We start from the raw sequence: 21,363 nt of genomic DNA, 5'->3' as shown, positions 1-21,363 counted from the left end.
TCCAAGTTTTCAACTGCTCAGTCGATTTACTGAAGATGGGTAGCTGAAAACCTGCACCATCCACACCCCAACGTCCCCAATTGCCCTTTCCATTTTTACTCAAGTTTCAAGAAAGTCATAAATCGCCCCCTTCCAGCTCTCCGAGCTCGGATCATGGCTGTGTGCTCAATGGCTCACCATGGCTTTTCGTCACCTCCACCAATCAAAGCCGCTACTCAAACAATCCACCATCGTCAACGCGAGATCTGCAGACCTCTTCAGCGGCCACCAGATCCATTTAAAAGATTTGATGAAAGTGATTCTTAATACAAACTTTCTCGTAAAATGAAACCTTCGCTCTCAATTCAATAAAATTTATAAGGCAGTGGTTTTCATTGAGGTGTCTCAGATAACCCACTGTAGGCCAACGCTCCAGAATGGCTGCGAAACGACTGAATCAGGCCACACAACCGTGAATCAAAACAAACCCCATTCAACATGAAAAAAGAAAAAAACAAAAAACTTCAAATTCTAAAGAAGTGTTCAATTAAAACCCAAAAAACTTTATAATCCACTTTCATTGCTCTGGATTGCCCCTCCTTACCGTCGCTTCCGAAGCGAGAGTCTGTGCGATTAGGCAGCCTACAGTAGACGCAGTCCGTTGGGTCCATGAGCCCACATTCCGTAAACAAGAAACAGAGCAGAGCCAAATAAAACCGGTCCAATTGTTCAATCCTTCAAATTCTTCAATTCTTCAAATTCTTCAATTCCTCAAATTCTTGAAATCACCAAATTCCAATATCTTTAAATCGCTAAGGCACCCAGGCCACCCATCTCTGCGCCTTCCTGTTTGGACACAAACAATAACACACAACAACTAAAGCTCACCACTGACATATTTTTCCCACACACAACGGTGCTTCTTTGGATCGTCGTCTATCTTTAACCTCCAACTATCCAAAACATCCCCATTTTATTCCCCAAATCCGCCCCATCAACCCCAAATCCGCCCCATTGACCTGTTGATTCTGTCCTTCACTGTCCAGGCAATTCCCCAAACAAACATCCTCCAAAACCAACCATCGGCTCCTCCAAAAAGGCCATGGAATCGCTAGGGTCCCCTAGAGCACGGTCCCCGCTCAGACTGATGAACACGCCGACCACGACATTGTCAAAATCGCCCTCGGGAAAGACCCTGTTGAAATCGCCTTCCAGGTCTCCCTTGAGGGAAGAATCGCCCCTACAACGACACCACGAGATGGTTGCTCGCAACAACACGCTAGCGAAGGAATACAGCCAGCTTGAAGAGGAGCTCGGCAAGAAAATAGCCCTTGTGGATGAACTCACCGTGAAGGTGTCCAACACAGAACGAATCGTCAAGGCGCTCCAGGACGAGCGCCGCAACGAGCTGGCTCTCTACGAGAAAGAAATCGCTTTTTACAAAGATACCATTGCTGACCTACAGCGGAAATCGCTGCGGTACCTCCAGCAGCTCGAGCAAGGCCGGTCCCACTCGCACCAGGTGTCCCAGGAGCTGGACGATAAGTATGCCCGTTTGTTGAAGTCCGTCAAGGCGCTCCAGCTGGACCTAGAGCTCGAGAGAAACTCCAAGGCCTTGCTTATAGACCAGATTGAATATTTGACCAAGGAGCGAGACTTCTTGCTCGATCACGAGAACCTGGCCTCCAGGGTGCCCCTGGGCCTGAGCGTGGTGAAGCACCATGTGCAGCAGTACGACGAGGAGTCCGAGGAGAGCTTGAACATGCTCAGCTCGCTAGCCGACGAGTTGGTCCAGGACGACTACGCTCTAGAAACATCGTCTCCGATCAAGAGCCCCGAATACAAGGAGGACAACTTCATGGATGTTGCGAGAAACTTCCAGTTTCCTCCTTCGCCCGAGAGGATCCCTTCTCCTGAAAGGCTCCCCACTCCAGAAAGACTTCCACCACCTGTCTCACGCCTCCCGCCTTCGCCTGATGCTAACGTGCTCAAACGCAAATCTCTACCTATCAAACTCAAGGAGCAGGAAGACCTGAAAGACGAGTTCGTGCTTTCTCCCCTCAAACTCACAAGCAACGGCTACTTCGAGCCTGACTTGTCCTCCCGTCTGGCTAGCACATCCAAGAGACATCTGCTTATCAAGCCCAACCACTCTCGTTACAACTCTCATGATTTCATGCCCATAAAGGTGGAATTCGAGCAGCAAGATCAGCTGTACAGAAGTAGCCTGGCGCCAGTCAAGGAGATGTTGAACAAGTTGAAGGAGGTGGATGAAGGTGACGGAGACCAAGCTGAAGCTCTCCGCAAGCTCAAGGGGCTTGAACCTTCCAAACGTGACTCCTTACTCAGCTCTTCCTCAAAACGCTCTAGCATGTTCACGGATATCAACATTCTGAGCAGTGACATCACCAAGCAAGAAATCATGAAGCTCAAATTCGAATTGCAATCGCTCAAGTTGCACAACGAAAAGCTTCTTTCGTACATCGGCTTCGAGCTCCAAAAGCAGAAGAAGAATATCAAGAAGCTCTCGAGCAGAAGCAACCTCCGTGGCGGCAATATGGAGTACTCCGATGCCAAATTGATTGAGAAGCTGAGAGACATGCTCATACAGAAGAAGAGAGTTCTTCGATCCGTGTCGATCAACCCAATCCTTTCAACCAAGGCGGATGCTAGGAAGTCCAGCTTCCTCGATCCTGCGCTTGGGCTTGGTCTTCTACAACCAGCACGAGGTGAAGATGAGGACGAAGACGACTTTGTCTTCAAGAGCCATTTCATTAACTCTCTCGGTAACGTTAATGGCGACTGCGATGACTATGGCTTCCTATCTCACCATCGAAACCAAAGCCTGAGACTCTTCTCCAATCATACCCAAGAGTATCTCAATGAGGCGGACACCAAGCAGCCGAAGAAGGCAAAATCTCAGACGTTTGCGCCACAGGACGTCAGCTTCTCGCAGTTTGAAACCGACTGGGAGCAGAGCGTTGAGGAGAGTATAGATGGCGACGACGAGGATGACGAGGACTTGTGGGAGGATATGGCAAGCGAGAAGTCCAGCAGCGGAAGTGAAGTCGACTATGCCAAGCTCAATACCTTTAACCAGCTCCGGTACCTCATCATGGGTAAGGAGCATTTCCGCAAGAAACGCAGAACCCTGGAAGAGCCCCTCGTTGACGAGAACTTGAAGTATAAGTTCTTGACGGTGGTGATTGGTATCACCGTCTTGGGGCTCCGGTTTACAGCGCATCATCCCCAGCAGCATACCTAATGATTACGAAATATTCGCCCTCGGGGCGCCTTCGGTCAAGATAATGACATAGATGTGTAACTTATACTAACAATGGCCGATACCTTTAAGATATCTGTAGGATATACTGATAGATCTTGTGATTTGCTATGCTTATACAATTACCTGGTGACTTATTGAAACGGCACGAGTATATTGGATGAAAAAGACCATTGCTTTATGGTACATTGAGTAGACCTTTTTATCAATTATATTTTGGTGCTAGTACTGTGATGCATTGGTAAACTTTGTGTCTATACTATTTTAAAGCCCCTTAAAATAAGCTTTCCTCCGTTGATCTTTACATGAGCACTAGCAAACACAGCCATAAGCACCAAATTCAGCCAGACATTTCTGGAAAAAACAAATTCTAGACTCTTTGATGTTTTTTCAGATTCGTACAATCCTGAACAAAGTAACCAATTGAGGTGTGGTCTCGTTTGACTCGTAGAGCCACCACATTGTCAAACGGCTCGATCAGCGATTATTCGATATTTTTCAAAATAGAACAATTCTTTCAATTTCCTGATTTTGAGTTACGCTTTTGCATGAAGTGCACAAGCATCACAGTTTTACCAATGGGTATCCAGTCACCAACTCTACCTCTATCAGTACCATGAAAATCACGGCATTTCAATTGATGAGCCATCATCCGCTGAGTTCGAACATCACCCCAAAATAATGAATAAGCTACCTTTCTGAAGCACTCCATGAACAAGTGTGAGCAGATCCTCAGCCACCTCGGACCTCTCCTGCTTACCCCTTTTCCACCATGCCAGACCGTAAACGACAAGCTATCTCGTCGTTTCCACCAATTAAATCAAACATTTTTTGACTTCTACACCGCCACTTCGTCAACTGCTGTCTCGTCAAAGCTGTCTCCTGATGGCTGCAAAACAGCCCCATCCTCACCAGGCTTCACCAACCAACAAAATCTAAAACCAAAAACTCCAAACACTCAATATTAAATCCCATTTTTTCATCACCTCTATTGCCCCCTCGCCCTTTAATAATACTGCCCCTCTTTAATAATACTGCCTCCCTTCAAAAATACCATGCCTCCACCTGTCAAGCGAGACATCTATGCACCTTGCATGGCTAAATCCCCATAAACCATGCCACCTAAAAGCATCCAACCACCACCGTCGTCTCTGTAAACCCCAATCTTTCCTTTTCCTTCCCCTCCTTTATTACCCTTTCTGCAAAAATTTAAAAAGTCGCCCGCCGCCACCACATCAAAAAGGTGGGCCCACCTGCTTGGCGGGTGAGGGCGTATAAATACCGACCCGGCCCGCGTGCGATTGGCTGCAAACATGGCCCTCCGCAACTACCTCTACGCAAAACACTCGGACTTGGACCAGGCGGCGCTCATAAACAAGGAGATGCGGTTTCCACGGAGAACTCTGGCGCCAAAACCGGCAAAACTGGATTGTCCGCCTCAAAAAGCCATAGTCTTGGAAGATGGCCTGACCAAGTGTGCCAACTGTGCTGATTGCCCTAAGAAGGCCGATGTGCCGAAAGTGAAGGTTGAGTTGGAGCTGTAGGGGGAGATTGAGATTTGAGGTGAGTTTTGGATGGTTTTGGATGGTTTTGGGGAGGTTTGGGAAGGACCGGATGGAGGTAGGACCACCTTGGTGGTTGCAAGAGGTACCAGTCAAGGACAGTCTGATGGTCAAGTTTGCTCAGGATCGATGTTCCCAGCCTTGGAAAGGAGGTTCTTTTAGATAAGAAGAATCTTTTTATCATTCTGGCTATCGAACAAGAATGGCATAAATGGGAATAGAGACTTAGCAGTGGGTACAATCTGGCTAGCGACCATATCCGAAATCGGCCTTCCCCAGAATAGACCCTGATAATGCTTATGGGCCACTCAGCATCGTGCTTCAATGCCTGCAAAGCCATTGTTGGGTTCGAGATATCAGAGGATCAGTTCTCTCTGCAATTGCAGTCAACAAGTGTCTGTAGAATTGATCCAGAAGAAGGGAGCACTTACTCCACCTGGCCAACGCGCCATTAATGAAGATAACGAATAAAATTTTGAACAAAAGAGCTATGGGCTTCAACTCACAACGCTTGTAATACACTTGCCCTGTCACTGTGGTATTTCCTAAAGCCTGTATTAGTATTAATCAAAATTAGCAACCGGCCTTTGCGGTCTTGTATCATCCCCTCAAATCATCCAATGCTTCACCTTACAACATTATCTTGTTCCTCTCCCACATCTTCCTCAGATTATTCCAAACCTCCTCGCCCTCAGAGGGCTTTTCCTGGCGCTGCTCGAGCTGTTGGCCATGCTGAAACCTGTAATCTTCAACATTTTGCCTCCTCATGAACATATTATCGAGAATCTCGCTATTCCCCAGCCTGCTGGAACTTGATTGCCCAAAGAGATTCGGCTGGGGAAGCTGCTGGCGTATCTGCTGAGGAATCTGCTCCAAACGACGTCTTTTCTCGGGCTTCTGAGAAAGCTGTGAGCCCGGAAGAAGCCTGTGGTCTGAAAGAAGCTTTTCGTTTTGAGATCCATCTGCCTCATCCTTAGACCGTAGATCTATGAGACGCTCACTGAGAAAAGACAGCTTGAACTCATGGTACATCTTGATCGTCTGGGGGTACTCGTACTGGTGCTCGTTGAAGAACTCGTCAGCGACGTTAAATAGAAATTTCTCAATATCTCCAGCAACCGGTTTCGTAGTTACCGGCAATACACCTAGACGGTCCCGCTGCGGCAGCTTCCTTTCAGTGTATGAGAACTGGTTCTGGAAACTGAGCGTATCCTGGGGCCTAAAAGCCGATTTTTTCTTCTTTTGCTTCGGCTCCTCCTCGTCCAGCGACAGCTCATCCGCAGAAAAGTCCGATCCCTCCGAAGTAACTTGTTCTGCTAGTAGTCTCTCGTTGGTCACCCTGGTCAAATCGTTCTTGGAGCCCTTTTTCCGCAAAAGCCCGTGTCTTTTCTTGAACTGGCTCAACCAGCCGTGACTGAAGGAAATAAGTCTTTTGGGGTTGTCCACGCCAAACTGATGGGCATAAACCTGCCAGTAGTCTCTCAATAGCGGTTCAGTAACCGACTCGTTTCTGTCCAAACGCTGCTGCACTAGAAGATCCATGGCCCTGTTGATCTTATCGTATTTATAAGAGCTTTTTCTCTTCAGATGCTTGCCGAAACCGCCTTCCAGCTGCTTGTATCTGTCTCTGTATTCATCTTCTCGTTTGACCCATTCGTTGAATGTGGACGTGGAAATCGCCACCATATCCTTGAACTTTTCCACAGTGTCCAGCTGGGGCCTGTCGGACGAGTGGAAGTAGTCTAGGATCTGGATCTTCTGCTCTAGAGTGGCTCTAGGTAGTCTTTCTTTGGTCTTCATGGTCTGGGGTTATGCAGGGACCAGTGGTGTAAGGAGCGGTAGGGGTATTGAATATGATATTTGTAATAACGACTTAAGTGAATATTGGTCCATAGAGCTATAAGGAACTCTTTGTTGTGTTCAGTTGTGTGGTTTGTGGATGTAAATATGTAGTTGATAGTGCAGGTTGAGGTGCATTAGATGCCTCATACTGACTAAGTACCGAGGGCCGAGATGGAGGAGATTACGTATTTTGTGCAGATGAACAATATACGATTTGGAGATGGAGTGCAGTTTAGAGTTGGGAATTTCAAGCGGAATTAGAATTCAAGAAGGTGGTGGACGATGACGTCAATGGCTGCAACCCACGAAATCATGAGATGCAATACACAGAGGGTTGCAAAGCAAGGTTGATTTTAAGAGAGTTCTTTTGAAGTTTTACTGAAGATGGTGATTTGAATCGCAAAGGCAACTAGCATCATGAGGGTTTACTGGGTCGTCATTGAGCGATATAACTCTAACAGTCCTATGATGCGATATAACTCTAACAGTCCTATGATGCGATATAACTCTAACAGTCCTATGATTCATCGGGCTCTTCATGTTGCATTTAGATTCTTCAACCTAAGGCGTAGAACATTTCCAGGTGGTCTGCCTTTCATCGCCCCCAATTGACAAAAATTCTCAGCATCAACTCTACGCCCGGCCTGGCTAGGCTCAAGCACTGTCATGTATTCTTACTTAGTGGGAGCCGGCGGCTCTGGAGACCTTCTCCAAAATGGTCTCGTAGGCAACCTCAGAGAAGTCAGTACCCTGGATGTCGGTAGAGATACCGTTCAAGGCTCTTCTCAAAGCGTCCTTGGAAGAGGCGTACACCATCTTGGATCTGATGGGAGCGGTGTCTGGAGACCAGGTGATGAAAACAATCTTGTTTCTCTTACCTTCACCTCCACCGATCTCGTACTCAAAGTCGTAGATGGCGTACTTGCAGTCGTTCTCAGGCAACTTCTCCAAGAAAGCGTCGTAGTCAGACTCGGTAGAGGTCTCCTCGACAACAATCTCGGTCTTAGAGTCGTTCAACTTGTAGATGATGAACTTGTGCTTCTTGCCCAACTTCAAGTCGTTGAAGGCCTGCAAAGATTCGTCAGCAACGGCAACACTGTTGTTAGTCTACGGTCAAAGTCAATTTTTTAGCGTTAACATACCCGGATCTGGACTGAAGGTTAGTATAAAGTTGATATTATGATGATGACGAAACAGGGCGTTGAAGGCGTTGAAGGCATTGAATGCACATACCATTGTGTTTTAGTGTAGTAGATACTGGTGAGTATAGGTGTTTTTTACTTTCGTCCAAGAACACGAGACCGGTACTGCAGGTAGGCCCCTTTCTGGTCTTGCCCAACGGGCCATTGCTCCTCTGCCGGGGAGCCAGGATAAGTTCACTTTCAATGAAGCAAATCTCTAAATTTCAAAAATCTGGGCATCGTATTCGTCGGGGAATTGGTTCCTTTTAAAGAAGCTTTGAATCGGTCCTGCAGACTCGCAGCCAGGGGACAGCCGGCATGATAGAGGTTGCGAAATTCACCAAACCAGTGAGTGGCTTTGATGATCACAGTGAAAAATGTGAAGACGTGTTTGGATGGTGTTTTTGAGAAGCGGGATTCAGCGATCAGTTTGATCCAAGTCAAGGGGGCACTCTTTGAGTAAGGGCTTTGATAGTAAGACTGGTGACCAGTTTGGCCAATCTTGCCTGGATCGAAGAATCCGACCATTTTATGGTTAGAGGGTTCCACGGAACTTGAATCATAAGTTTTTACTGGTTTTTTAAGTCCACAATTTCAAATCATTGGCATGGAAATGCAGGCTAAGCTGAATTACCCTGGTACCCTTACCCTCGGATCGATCTGAGGCTGAACATCCGAGGCCAATATTGTGTCACTATTGAGTACAGTTGCTCCCGAATGATACTCACTATGATGCCTTCTTCAGCCCTTGACGTTAAAGAATCTTCATATGGCACTTTTCACAGAATCAGGGCTTCATAGCGCTGCCAATTACTGAATAATCCTGATATTATCTTTAATCGCTCATAGATCCTCAGGAATTGCTCTAAACCGGCCAGGACTCCCATTTCTATGTTCCTTAGCCTTCGACGGTTCTGACCAATATACTTGCTAATTTGGATGGTGTTTATGTGCACTCACAAATCCGCACTTTTACCGCACAATATCCACCTTTTCCTCATACTTAGGCATAACAGATGTGGTGGCCGAGTGGTTAAGGCGTGAGGTGCAGGTTGTAACATCAGCACCTCCTCATGAGCTCTGCTCTCGCAGGTTCGAATCCTGTCCACGTCGTTATCTTTTTGCCTTTCTTTTTCACCCAAGTTTTTCACAAATTCGTTTAAAATTTCAATCTAACTTCAACTCACTCTCATTTTCAAATTCCTTTTCTTTTCTGACCCATATTGGCTCATCTAGTGTACCATCGGTATTGTGTGCGAACCTCAGTATCATCATATACTAATGGAGCCCACCAGGCCCTATAATCTATAATTCATCCACACAAATGCCCGACCTATATGCCGTTCTAGAAGTGGATCTGTCGGCGACAGAAATTGAAATAAAAAAGGCCTACAGAAAGCTCGCCCTAAAGTATCACCCAGATAAGGTAGGTGAAGAAGAAAGAGAGACAGCAGAGATCAAGTTCAAGGAGGTGTGCCATGCCTACGAAGTCTTGAGCGACGAAAAGAAAAGAGCAGATTATGACCTCTACGGTGACTCTGATCCGATGGACCGTGGCGAGGCCAATGGTCATCCGTTTGGTCAGTCGTATGGAGCCCACAGAGAGTATAATGCCGAGGATTTCTATGATTTCTTCAATAACATGGGTGGCCACGGCGCTGCTAGGGGACCTGCTCAAAAGGAAAAAACCGACGATGCCGAAATCTTTATAGAGGTGACGTTGGAGGACCTCTTCAAGGGAAGAGTGGTGAAAGTGACCAGTACCAGAAACATACTCTGTGGAAGCTGCCACGGCACCGGAGCAAAGAAGGCAGCTAAAATGAAATCGTGTCCTTCTTGTGAAGGTAAAGGTAGCACCCAAAGAATCAAGAGACTCGGACCCGGTATGGTTGTTCAGGAACAAATCAGATGCACATCCTGTGACGGCACCGGCAAGATCTTCTCGGCTAAGAATGCTTGTAAAACATGCAAGGGCACGAAGGTTGTGGAGGAGACGAAAATCTTGGAGTTTGAGATTGCCCCTGGCTCGCCCAACGAGGGAAATATCGTTCTTGAAGGTGAAGCTGACCAACATCCTTCAATGGAAACAGGCGACGTTGTGCTCAAGTACACTTGCAAGAAGCACGATGTGTTTACTCGCCGTGGCGACGATCTTTTTGCCAAATACAAGATTCCCTTGGTGGATGCACTTTCGGGATTTTCAAGGGTTGTCTGCCAACACTTGGACGGTAGAGCCATGCATGTTACTACGCCCAAAGGCAAGGTTATTCGTCCCGGCCACCTAATCAAACTTCCTGGAGAAGGTATGCGCCGTGAAAAACAAGGCACGTTCAGCAAGCTCATGGGCGCCTCCTACGGTGATTTATACATCGATGTCGACATTGAATTCCCCAAGGACAACTGGTACTTGGAGTTGAACGACATCACCAAGCTCAAAAACGTTCTCCCCAACGACCTACAGAGCAAATCAGACATCAAAAAGCAACAAGTTCCTTCGCTGTCGTTGCCCGAGGCTAATATAGAATATGTGGAGAAGGTGACATTGGCCACGGCAGATGCTCTTCCTTCTTATGAAGAACCACAGCAGAGCAAGCCAAATGGCCACGCTTATGCCCAGGAGAACTTCTTCTACGAAGATGCAGAGCCCGAGTGCACTACTCAATAGTCATAGTTACGAAACCCGTCCGTGTATATATTTAAATGATGGTATGCGTATCAGAAATCAAGCAAGTCGTCAAGCTCGTCTTTGGAGAGACCCAAGTGGCCGTGCTCCTTGTGAAGCTGCGACTGGAGGTTTTTATTTTCGGTTATCGATACCCTGTTTCCCGTTTTAATAAAATGCAAGTCGTCTTCTGTGAGGGCGTCATCCACATCCTGGAGAGGCTTCACCTCGGGGATTGTATCCACAGGCTCCTCTGCCAACTGGTCAATCAAGCGGGTATTGAATTTGAGGCCCTTGATGGGATCTACGTCGGCCTCTGTTTGTTGGGGCAAATTGCTCGCATGAAGCTGTTGTGTAGCTTCTGAGAAGGTATCACTGAGTTTTGTTCCCAATGGAGGTAGTTCTTTGGCAACTGGCTTCCTGGGGGAATCGGACACAAGCTGTGGTACTAGCTCGGTCTCTCTTTTGGCCAACTTCCCACTGAAAAGATCATTTTTGAGTGGATCAGCGTTTTGGATCTGACCCCGTGTAAGACCGCTGTGACCTCTCTGGGTAGTAGGAGCGTTAGCATGGGCGAAACCCAAAGTCGAGTTTGACTTTGTCAAAAAAGGCTGTTTCAACAACGGGGCACTGCTAGGCCGAAGTGGCTTTTGAACAGATGTGTTGGATCTTTGTAACAAAGGAGCTCCGTTAGGGTCCTTTCCTCCCAAAGGCACTCTCTGCCTTTTGTTCAGCTTGGGTTGGAGAGCCAGTCTTTTTGTGGGTGGCTGGGCATTCTCGTCCTTGTTAGGAACCCTAAACGCGTTCTCCTGGTCCCTATTTTTTATTCGGAGTGGATTGGACATGAAGAAGAGTAGTTGTGGTTTGCTTGTTTGGGTTTGTACGGAAAGGGAAATTGTGCAGGCAGGAGGTAGCCACCTAGTATGGGGAGCATAGAGGTTTTACCGTAGCGTATATTGAGGAGCAGAAAGATTAACAGAGGTTTGTGCAGCTATTTGACATTAAAGTGTTTTTATTCAAGAGGATATTGAAGTCATTTTGATGTGGTTGTGGAAGCTTGTGGGGTGCTTTTAGTAGTATGGCTGCGAAATGGCTGTACCTCAGCTGCTGTACCATAAATGATGGGACGGCCTGTCTTGCATTTCACGGAACATCTTGTAGGCACATTTTTTTGAAGCTTCAAAACACATGTGAGTATCATTTCTAGAAATTGTGCCGGAACATTGAGGCAACGCTATCGTAGTCCCATTAGGCTTGCTTCCAATGGATCACGATGAGCCACCTGGGCACGAATTTCTTCCTTCTTTGACAGTCTAATCGAAGGTTCTTACTTAAATAGCTAACTTACATCTTATTTGAACAGCTTCTTGTGCTTCTTGTGCTTGCTTGGCTGTGCCTCCTCTTTCTCTACCTAGACAGTATGGCTGCGAAATGACCGCAACAGGTACCACAAGCATTCGAGATCAACAGCCCATAAAACGAGTCAAAACTCTACATAGCGATGTTCCAGCTAGATTGATTACTTGTCCTCAAGAAACCGACCACTTTACGGGGATTTTGATTTTTGGGGACGAAACACGTTTTTCTCATATTGCACTGCTTCTCCACAATCACAGCAATCTCGCATTTTGCACCCAATCTCCCAACCACCCTTCCTCCACTGTAAATACAAAACCAACAGTGACACAGAAAATCAAATTTGCATTCGGCTTCTTATCACCACCTCTATATAAAAGATCCCTTCCCACATCGAAAACCAAATTTCCAGTATCTCGGAACTCCCCCCATCGTGAGCCTTCCTATCTTCTCACTCATCATACTACATACATCACAAACCCAAGTGGACCAAAGAAAGCAGCATGGTCTCATACGGCTCGTCACTCGCCCTGTGGGTGTACCTTGCCGACTGGATTCTAGCGCTTATTCTCGGCCTAGCATTTGTGTTTTGGTTTCCTCGGTTGGTTGGGTTCGTGATAACTCAGCTTCTACGACTCTTGGTCTGGAGGAGGTACAAGATCAGGGTATCGCTAGACGCCTTCCGAATATCGCCGCTAGGCGGCAGAATCACCGCCAGAAACATCATCATATCCAACAATGACTACACCGTGTCCATTCTACGGATCAACTTGACATGGAGGTACTGGTTGTTCAGGCCTACCAGGATCCTGGAGTACTTTTTGCCTCGAGACGGTGATCTGGCCAACGAACACGAGGGAATCAGCTCGGACCAGAACACAAAACTTGCCAGCAGTCTTCAGCTTCTTTTGGAGGGTCTTGAAGTGTTCATGTACAACAGATCCTGGGCATACGAGAACATCGTGGAGAAGCTAGATAAGGAGATGCCGGGCGTGAAGGATACGCTCAACGGCCAGTTCGAACTGACGTCTTCCTCGGCAACCCACGGATCGCATAAAGAGTCTACCCACGAGTCCTCCGAGCCTGTCTCTTCTAATAGCGAGGAATCAAGCAAAAACGATACAAACGCTGTGGGCTTCCTACTTCACATGTTGCCCATTTCCGTGAGAATCAAGAAGGGTGCTTATGTGGTGGGCAATCCTACTACTCCCACGATCCTCGTGGCTTCCTTCAAGTCGGCCATTGGCCTCATTGACTACCACACCGCTGCATCGTCGTTCGACAGGTATAGAACTGTCTACGACCTCAACATGGAGAAGTTCCAGATCTCCTTAAAACCTAATATCACCTACGACCCTCTGCGCTACTCCTCAGAGGCATTTGCCAACCGTGGAGGTGTCAAGGCAAGACCATTTATTTCGCTTCGGCGCTTCCGCAACGCATTTAAGAAGTTGCTGCTTCGAAGGCTTCTCAATAAGCAAGATGCGGACTTGAATGAGGAATGGAGAGGTTTGAGGCGTTACATTGACGACTTCCAGGATGAACGCTTAATGAACCTAGCTACAATCGAGGAGTACGCCAAATACAGTGTCATTCTAGATTCGGTCTCCACCCAGATGATCTACTTTTACGACATCCCCGGCATCACCACGCCAGAGTCTCTTCAGAAGAACCCGCCCAAGTTTGGTGTGGACTTGATAGTCTCCATGGCCACCTTCCATTATGGCCCTTGGGCCGATAGACAACGTGGCCCAATTCATGCATTACTATTCCCGGCACTTTGCCGTGATAGTTCACCTTCTCCATCGAGGGAGCCTTTTGGTAGCCCTCGTTCATACGATGGGTTCGACTTTAATATCATTGTGAAGGATGAGTTCATCATTCGAACACCCACTAGAGAGTTGAGCAAAGACAGAGAAGAGCTTGCCCACGCTGCCACCGAAAAAGGCAATAAGATCACCAGGCCCTTCGGCTGGCTTGAACTCAAGCTTGCAAAAACCTCAAGGTTCACATCCTTTAATTCTTACAAAGCGACAGAAAATGGCTGGCCCAACAAAATGACTTGTTTTTTCTCCAAACCTGAAATGCGCTCTTCCGTGAACCACGACGTTTTCTTCATCGCTGATGAGCACACCATTGATTGTGATTTGAGCTTTCCACTTAAATGGAACGGCGATACAGTCTGGACCTTCAACAACTTGAGTAAGAATGCTCAACTCTTCTTCTTGAGAGATCATGCATTTTTGTTTACAGACTTATTGTCCGACTTTGCATCAGGGACTCCTGCTCCCTACGAACAGTTCAGGCCTTTCCAATACAACTTCAATTGGAACATTAAGGACTACAGGTTGCATTTCAATGTGAATGACCACAACATTATCAACAGTGCCTTGGACTTCAACAACAACAAATACATTTGCTTTCATGGTGGAAATCTTGAGATAAGTTCAGTCATACCCCTCCTTGGAAATTTTGCAAAGAGCACAACCATTGATTTTAAAATATTCACGGACTCGTTGAGCTTAGCTCTTGAGGTGCCTCCTTGGCATACTGCTAGCTCATATCTCAAAGGGAGCAACAAGATGGGCCATGCTGATAATTTTGAAGTCACCGGCTCTTACACATTCTATCGAGGGATCGAAATCAACTACAGCAGTTTTGCTGTGATGAATGCCATTGGTGATAACATTACTCTACTGTTCTTTGGCTATTTCATTAGGTATCTTTTTACCTTCCGTGAAAATTACATGGGTGATTTTAAGCACTTCAAAACCTTTGAGGAGTATACCCATGGTGCCAATTTGGGTTTTCAGGACGACTCTGAGGCATCTCTTCGGTCCATGGCAAGTAATGAGGGTACGGTGAAGGAGAAAGAAGAGGAGGCAGACCCATTATACTGGAATGAACTCAAGACTGAGAATGACCTCAATGTTCAGTTTACCTTCAAAGCACGTAACGGTCTCATCCTTTTACCATGCAATCTTTATGATCATACGAGCAATATTGGTCTCACTTTCGACTACCTTGATGTCGATATTCACTTGTGCCATTTTTACATGGACTTGCAAGCTGACTTCAGTCCCGTGACAGGGTACTACTTCACAAGAGATACGCCCGGGAATTACCATGGCATCATCTATGACATCGACGAGTACAAGAGAGTCGGTAAAGAAAAGGGGAGCGATATCATCATCGATAATTTCCAGGTCCACACTCACAGAATGCTTGGTCTTCTTCCAAGTCTTCTTACTTATCACTGTAAGTGGGACTTCTCATGTGCTTCCTTCATTTTTGACACACATCCGTCATGCTTAGCTGGTATCAAGCTCTTTTTCGGCAATTTCATCACCGGATTCAAGGACCTTGAGAATACTTTCATCTACGAAATTCCCTTGGTTTTTGACATGGCAAATTTCACTTTTAGGTGTGACGAGCTTGTATTGAAGCTAGACACGGGGGTGCCAAATACTGCTTTGAAAGTTAAGATCGACGACACGCTCATTGCATTCACCGATAGGGCAAACGAACGTTACAGCTCAAAGATTTGCGTCTCAATGCCTAAAATAACGGTACAGGTGATAGACTCTGCGGTGGATGCAAAGTATCATTTCTTCCTCGAGACATCTTTGATGTTCACAGACATTTGTCTCAAGGCTTGGCCCAATGACTTTAGAAGAAGTCAACAAGCATGGGCTAGACGGAACGATGCACCAACCCATAGAATTCCATTTTTGGTGGATGAAGAGACGAAAGACTCAGTGTATGATGATGCTTATGGATGTTTCCCAACAAGCGTGAGTCTTCCTGATGCATCAGTTCCTCTCACAGACAATTTCTACTTTGTGAGAGAAAACAGAGGTTACGAGGACGACTTGCCTTCTGTGAACTCAACGGAAGAGTCCTTCTGTGGTTTGGAAACAAATGAAAAGTTTGACCCTACGTCCAACTATCATAGTGAGGACTTCAGGCCGAATATGGAGCAGGAACCGGGACACAAGACAGATGCTTTCATCCTCGAGCTCGACACTATAAACGGCTTTTTAAGTCCCCTGGTGGTGAGTGCTTTCTTGGGTTTAGCTCAAGGGTTCCAAATTGATGACATTGAGATGTTACTAGATGTTTTGCAGGCCAAGACAGTGAAAGACATCAAGATGTTCATCCTTCCATTGAGCATGTGTGATAATGTGCGCTTCGTGGCACCTGAAATCAACATGAGGATCACTCAGCAGCCCATGGTATCCCCTGAAAATGTGCTCTGTTCATCACCTACAGTACCGATAGTTACTATCAACATTCAAGAGCCCTCTGTTGCATTAACAAAGCTTACAACACGGACGAAAGGGTCTCAGACTGTTCTCGAAGAGGAGCCGATGGCGCTAGCATTACATGTTAAGCATTTACACTGCTTCATTCACGATCCCCAATATTTTTCTCCAGCAGCAACTTTTTTGATTGAAGATATTGAAGCGTGGATGGCTAAAGACTCAATAGTGGGTCTCACATCATCTGTTCAGTTTCAAGAGGTCAAAATGACGCTATTTCAGGATGATATCCCTTGGTTATTTTCATTTGCTACCGACATTGCGTCAGAGTTTGAGCAAGCCATGCAAAGAGTTCCGAAGAATGAAAATCCCGCCACTCTCCAGAAACTTATATACCTTATCGGTAACGTTGCAAAGACTAACGGAGTGGAGCACGACCCGACTGTGTTAACCAAACCGTCAAGCATTCTTCGTTCTTGTGATGATCATGTTAGGTTCTACGAGGGATGGAAGTTGGTTGCAAAGTTCAGGAGCATGGTGAATAGGTTACCGAGTGAGCAGTACGAGTCTTTGACAGCGGAGTTGAAAAATCCCGACTGGCAAATCCCAGCTATGGCAAAGGAAGAAGTTTCAGATGCTTTCGGGCTTTGGAGAAGCTGGGAACAGGTTGAGGCACAGCGAACAATCTTCCTCGATCGTATCTTTGGAAGCAGGAAGAAAGAACCTGATTTACCATCAAAGATGCATTTTGAAACCACATCATTTGAGCTTGAACTTCTTGAGCCGCAAGGTAAACGAGATTATTTCCTGGCTCAATCAGCAAAAATAATCGTCCGCCTACTCACCTCGCCTGATGGTGAACCTACGAGTGTTTTTTTAATCGACTTGGACGTGGTTGATGGTATACTCTCCACAATTTGTGTTGAGACTTTGAGCGCAGTGATGAAGGTGGTGAAGGACAAACCAAAGAAAACCACAACGAATGTTGAGGGTGAATCCCAAGAAGTTGACAACTCGATGGTTCGTGTTTCCACTGCTTGTTCAAAATCAACGAAGTCTGAGAAGAAGTCACATCTTTTCCTTTTCACATCGATTAAGCTCTGTCATTTGAAAATCCAGTTACCTCTGACATTCGCAGAATTTAGCACATACGATAACTTCAATGGGCTACAAAAGACAGGGAACAGCTTCTGTCTCGCGTCAAGTGCTAAGGAATACAGTTTGTGCTTTGGAAGAGATGACTTGAACCATCTTGATTTCACTTTTACGGACTCAAACTTACTGATAGCCAATTTTGGAAGCACGACAAGCAAGATCCATCAGTTGGATTTCAAACTAGGCAACTGTGATATCAAAGCGCTAGATTCAGATGGCGAGTTAATCAATACAGCAAGGATATTGTTGGAACAAGATGTTCCCTTCCTTAAGCTGAGATTGGTGTCGAGTGAAAAGTCTCCTAAAGTTGAAGAAACTCCTGTCAAACCTTTTTCTTTACGTCACGTCCCTGATTTTCATGCTAACTTTGAACTCGGTCACATAACATTTGATATTCAAGTGCTTTGTCCATTGATTATTCAATTCACTACCTTGAAAAGCAAGACGTCAATAAGACATCAAAATGGCAGTCTAAGCTTCTTGGCCGAGTATCAGAAGTTTCTTTTTGATTTGATGATGAACGATTTCCCGCTTTTGAGAATTGAGGACACGCATTTGCTGACTTCTCAGAGAATCACTCAAGTGGGTGACTCCTGGGCCGTTGACAGTGACTTGAATATCGGTTTTTTGAAGATTACGAATTTGAACATTCTTAATTCTCTTCATGAGGTGTTGAAGAATTTGGATAATATCAACAAGAGGATTGTTGATCTCACGCTGTTATCACCACCGAAAAAAGATAGCCAAGGTACGCCAAAGCAATCACCCAAACCGGATTCCTTTGACAAAATTGCACTCAGAGCCTACGTGAAGCAGGAGAACATGAGTATCTCCACCTTCAAGGAGCAATGCAGATACACTCTCGAATTGGACGGTTTATCTTTCTCGGTTTCTAATATCCATAAAGCAGCTTCTGGTTTTGTTTCCAAATGTCTCATGTTTGGTGGGGTCTCTTTGCCAGTTATGCGTGTAAGTGTTTTGGATCCCTCAATCCCAGTCGGCTTATCTACTATGCTCGATATCAATCTCACAGCGAAAATCTTGAATGATAACCCAGAGGACGCTGCATCCGAACATACTCGCTCGCTTCAGATTGAATCTGAACATAGCAGAATCTGTCTCAGTCCTGCTGTATTGTTCAAGCTTGTTGATATTACTGATCTGGTAACAAGAGTTTACGGAAGCTATGACATTAATCTATCTCAAGCACCGACAGAACCTGCAGAACCAGCACAAGAAACTCAAACATCAGAAACAAAGGAATCACCCATCAAGTTTTCATCCGTGCATGTCTTGTTTTACAACCTTTGTATTGGATGGCTCTTTGGATCGTCCCATAAGGACTACCCTGGTATTATTTTGGGAGCGGAGAGAATTTTTGCAGTCACAAAACATGGTCTTGGTAAGTTGAGTTTGATGGAAGGATACCTTTCTGCGGCAAATGGAAATACCAGCTCGAGCTTCTACAGTATTCTGTCTGAACTCAATAGTTTGAACCGTGCATTCATGCCCAAGATGCAATTCAACTACTGTATCATTGATGGAAAGTCTCTCTGGGTGGATCTCAAGGGTGATGAGCTTGACGTTCGTTTCATGTCCAATTCGTTGGTGATGTTGGAAAGAACAGTCAAGTCGGGAAGTGAAGTTCAAGAATTCTTTAAATCTCGCTCGAGAACTATTCAGCGCAGAAAGTCATACAAGGATCAGTTCCCACAAAAAGCGAAAAAGAAGCCAGCCACACCTTTCAAGCCTCCGTTCTCGTCCGTTCAGACCAATCTTTCCTTTGCTGGTTCCAGAGTCCTTTTCTACAGGCTCCAAGAGGAGAATATACAAGACAGTCCTCCATCTTTATCCTTACAATCACCATCTGTCAATTTGGCTGTATACTACAAGCATTTGAGGCAGAATGTCAAACGTCATATTGTTAAGTTCGAGGTTTTGATGAAACTGTCAGACAATACGGTTTACTCCTCTTGTGTTCCAGTGATCATGGATTTCATTGAGGCATCCAAACTGATGCTCAGGAACAGCAAGGAGGACTCGCCTGAATTAGAAGACTTTGGTGACAATATCGACGCTCAACCATGTGACACCGGCTCCAACATAGGTAGCATTTTGCAAGATGTGGACTTCCACGTGGGAATCATTATCGAGAAACAGAGACTATCTCTCAGTTGCGAGCCCACTGCAAAAGTTGCAGCAATTGTTGAATTCGAAGGTGCTTCTATTCTGGCGGCCAACAACATCAAGAATTCATCCGCAATTGATGCAATGGCACGTTTGGATTCCATGAGTGCTTCTTTACAACATATCTATTCCGACCAACGGAGTGGTTACATTGGCGTCAAGAGTATCATGGTATCCAACTGCATCACGTTCGAGGATACTGTGAATATAGCATCCACTGGGTCTATTTCTGATGTCACTGCTTATGTCAAGATGAAGCAATACCATGATGTCGATTTATTCCGAGACATTTGGTACCCTAGAAGATATCAAAATGTCAGAAGGCAACTGTCTCCTAAGTTGAACCCCAAGAGATCTCAGAGCAAGATGAAAGAGGTGTCTTCTACCTATGCCATTCCACTATCACTCACATTTATCTTATCCAATCTTGCGTTGGAGGTCGACTTCGGTGTGGCTTTGGGAGTGATGATGCTTGATGTGAACCTGGGTTGGATTGTGTCTCGGAAGACTTCAGATTGGTTCTATGACATGAACTTTGGTTTGCAAGAGTTGCGAGTCGGCTCTCGTGGTCGCTTGGGTGGTTACGTGCTTTTGGAGAAATTCAACGCACACTCCAGTATTGAATGGAAGTCGAAAGCTCTTCCTTTGCTCGATGTGCCGTTGATCAAATTTTCTGGTGGGTTTGAAAACCTCACACTCAAACTTGCCTTTGACGAACATCTCTTCGCTGTGGGTAATTTGGAGAAATGGCGTATTGAGGTGTACAACAGAAAGAATGGCGAGAACATTCTGAAGGACCACCTTTATGTCGTAATTCAGTACCACACCACTGAGGTATTCCTCACCTCTCTTGCTGCGTCCGACTTGCACGACATCTTCAGTACCATGTCTAGAATGATGGATGAGAAGAGAACCTCCTACAGAGAAATTTTGAACGACTCCAACAAGGAGAACTTGCGGCGTCAAAATGATATTCCTATGAATAAGCTTTTGGAGGTTGTTAAGAAGCTTGAGACTAACATTGAGGTCAGGACAGGTAGTACCGCTATTCAAGTCTATCCACAGACATTCGACGACAGCCGTGTGCTATACATCAAGCTCGACAAGTCTACTGCAAGCTTCTTCCAGAACGAGTATTCATTGGGTGTATCCAACGAAATTGAACTCAAGTTCAATAACTTGACGACCTCGCTCTCGACATCTGCCGGTATCACGAAGGAGAAGGTTGAAGCATTCACGGTTCCTGAATTTGCCAGCTACGCAAGAAAGGCCAAAGGAGGCACGATTTTCCTTTCGCCGAAGTTCATGATTTCGATGAGAACTTTCCAACCATACAACAGCAATGTCATTGAGTACCTTTTCCAGTCTTCGTTTGGAGGTACCGTTGATGTCAGGTGGAATCTTGGTTCGGTCAACTGCGTTCGTGAAATGTACGCTGCCCACAGAAGAGCATTTGCATCTCGTACAGAGTATTCCACGAGCAAGGTAGGAGCGTTGAGAGACACGAAGGATATTGAAAAGACAGTCCTAGGAGCTGATGTTCCTGACGATGATGAGGTGGTTGGCGATGATTATGACGCTGAGGATGCTCGTAAGGATTTCGATAGAGATATCAATGAAACATTTGAAAAGGTTGCCAAAGATTCGAAATTCACCTACGTTCCGCTTGCCCCACCTATTATTGAAGCCCCAAGGCTTAAGGAGCTTGGAAATGCCACTCCACCTCTTGAATGGTTTGGTTTACACAGGGACAAGTTCCCTGACGCTACACATCAGTTGGCTATCGTCACACTCCAGAAGCTCATTCACGAGATCGACGATCACTACTCAAAGGCGCTTGGGACAGCGTAGTCTCTAATGATGCTAATATTGACTAATTACAAGAATGTTTGGT

The 21,363-nt window shown here is 45.8% G+C and overlaps 6 protein-coding genes and 1 pseudogene across 7 annotated transcripts; 4 read left to right on the top strand and 3 right to left on the bottom strand. All coding sequences in view use genetic code 12, as the record gives it.

Annotated features, from left to right (window-relative positions):
• Positions 1–1,237: 1,237 nt before the first annotated feature.
• Positions 1,238–3,244, top strand: CXQ87_003397 (uncharacterized protein; the record flags this gene model as incomplete). Its single annotated transcript, XM_025481876.1, has 1 exon — positions 1,238–3,244. The coding sequence occupies one exon, from the start codon at positions 1,238–1,240 to the stop codon at positions 3,242–3,244; it is 2,007 nt and encodes a 668-aa protein (XP_025336494.1).
• Positions 3,245–5,454: 2,210 nt separating this feature from the next.
• CXQ87_003396 (uncharacterized protein) lies at positions 5,455–6,624 on the bottom strand (the record flags this gene model as incomplete). The annotated part of the gene is made up of 1 exon (XM_025481875.1): positions 5,455–6,624. One exon carries the CDS (start codon positions 6,622–6,624, stop codon positions 5,455–5,457), a length of 1,170 nt encoding a protein of 389 aa, XP_025336493.1.
• Positions 6,625–7,344: 720 nt separating this feature from the next.
• Positions 7,345–8,375, bottom strand: COF1 (cofilin; the record flags this gene model as incomplete). The annotated part of the gene is made up of 2 exons (XM_025481874.1): positions 7,345–7,762; positions 8,194–8,375. The coding sequence occupies 2 exons, from the start codon at positions 8,373–8,375 to the stop codon at positions 7,345–7,347; spliced, it is 600 nt and encodes a 199-aa protein (XP_025336492.1).
• Positions 8,376–8,862: 487 nt separating this feature from the next.
• CXQ87_003394 lies at positions 8,863–8,960 on the top strand (annotated as a pseudogene). The gene has a single exon. The product of its transcript is annotated as a tRNA-OTHER (tRNA).
• Positions 8,961–9,171: 211 nt separating this feature from the next.
• CXQ87_003393 (uncharacterized protein) lies at positions 9,172–10,512 on the top strand (the record flags this gene model as incomplete). The annotated part of the gene is made up of 1 exon (XM_025481873.1): positions 9,172–10,512. The coding sequence occupies one exon, from the start codon at positions 9,172–9,174 to the stop codon at positions 10,510–10,512; it is 1,341 nt and encodes a 446-aa protein (XP_025336491.1).
• Positions 10,513–10,562: 50 nt separating this feature from the next.
• Positions 10,563–11,354, bottom strand: CXQ87_003392 (uncharacterized protein; the record flags this gene model as incomplete). The annotated part of the gene is made up of 1 exon (XM_025481872.1): positions 10,563–11,354. The coding sequence occupies one exon, from the start codon at positions 11,352–11,354 to the stop codon at positions 10,563–10,565; it is 792 nt and encodes a 263-aa protein (XP_025336490.1).
• A 1,014-nt stretch (positions 11,355–12,368) lies between these two features.
• CXQ87_003391 (uncharacterized protein) lies at positions 12,369–21,320 on the top strand (the record flags this gene model as incomplete). Its single annotated transcript, XM_025481871.1, has 1 exon — positions 12,369–21,320. One exon carries the CDS (start codon positions 12,369–12,371, stop codon positions 21,318–21,320), a length of 8,952 nt encoding a protein of 2,983 aa, XP_025336489.1.
• Positions 21,321–21,363: the final 43 nt, after the last annotated feature.

Source organism: Candidozyma duobushaemuli (genome assembly GCF_002926085.2).
Source record: "Candidozyma duobushaemuli strain B09383 chromosome Unknown C_B09383, whole genome shotgun sequence".
Classification (NCBI taxonomy): Eukaryota; Fungi; Ascomycota; class Pichiomycetes; order Serinales; family Metschnikowiaceae; genus Candidozyma; species Candidozyma duobushaemuli.
The sequence above is the reverse complement of the archived record's forward strand: the minus strand, read 5'-3'. Positions and strand labels throughout refer to the sequence as shown.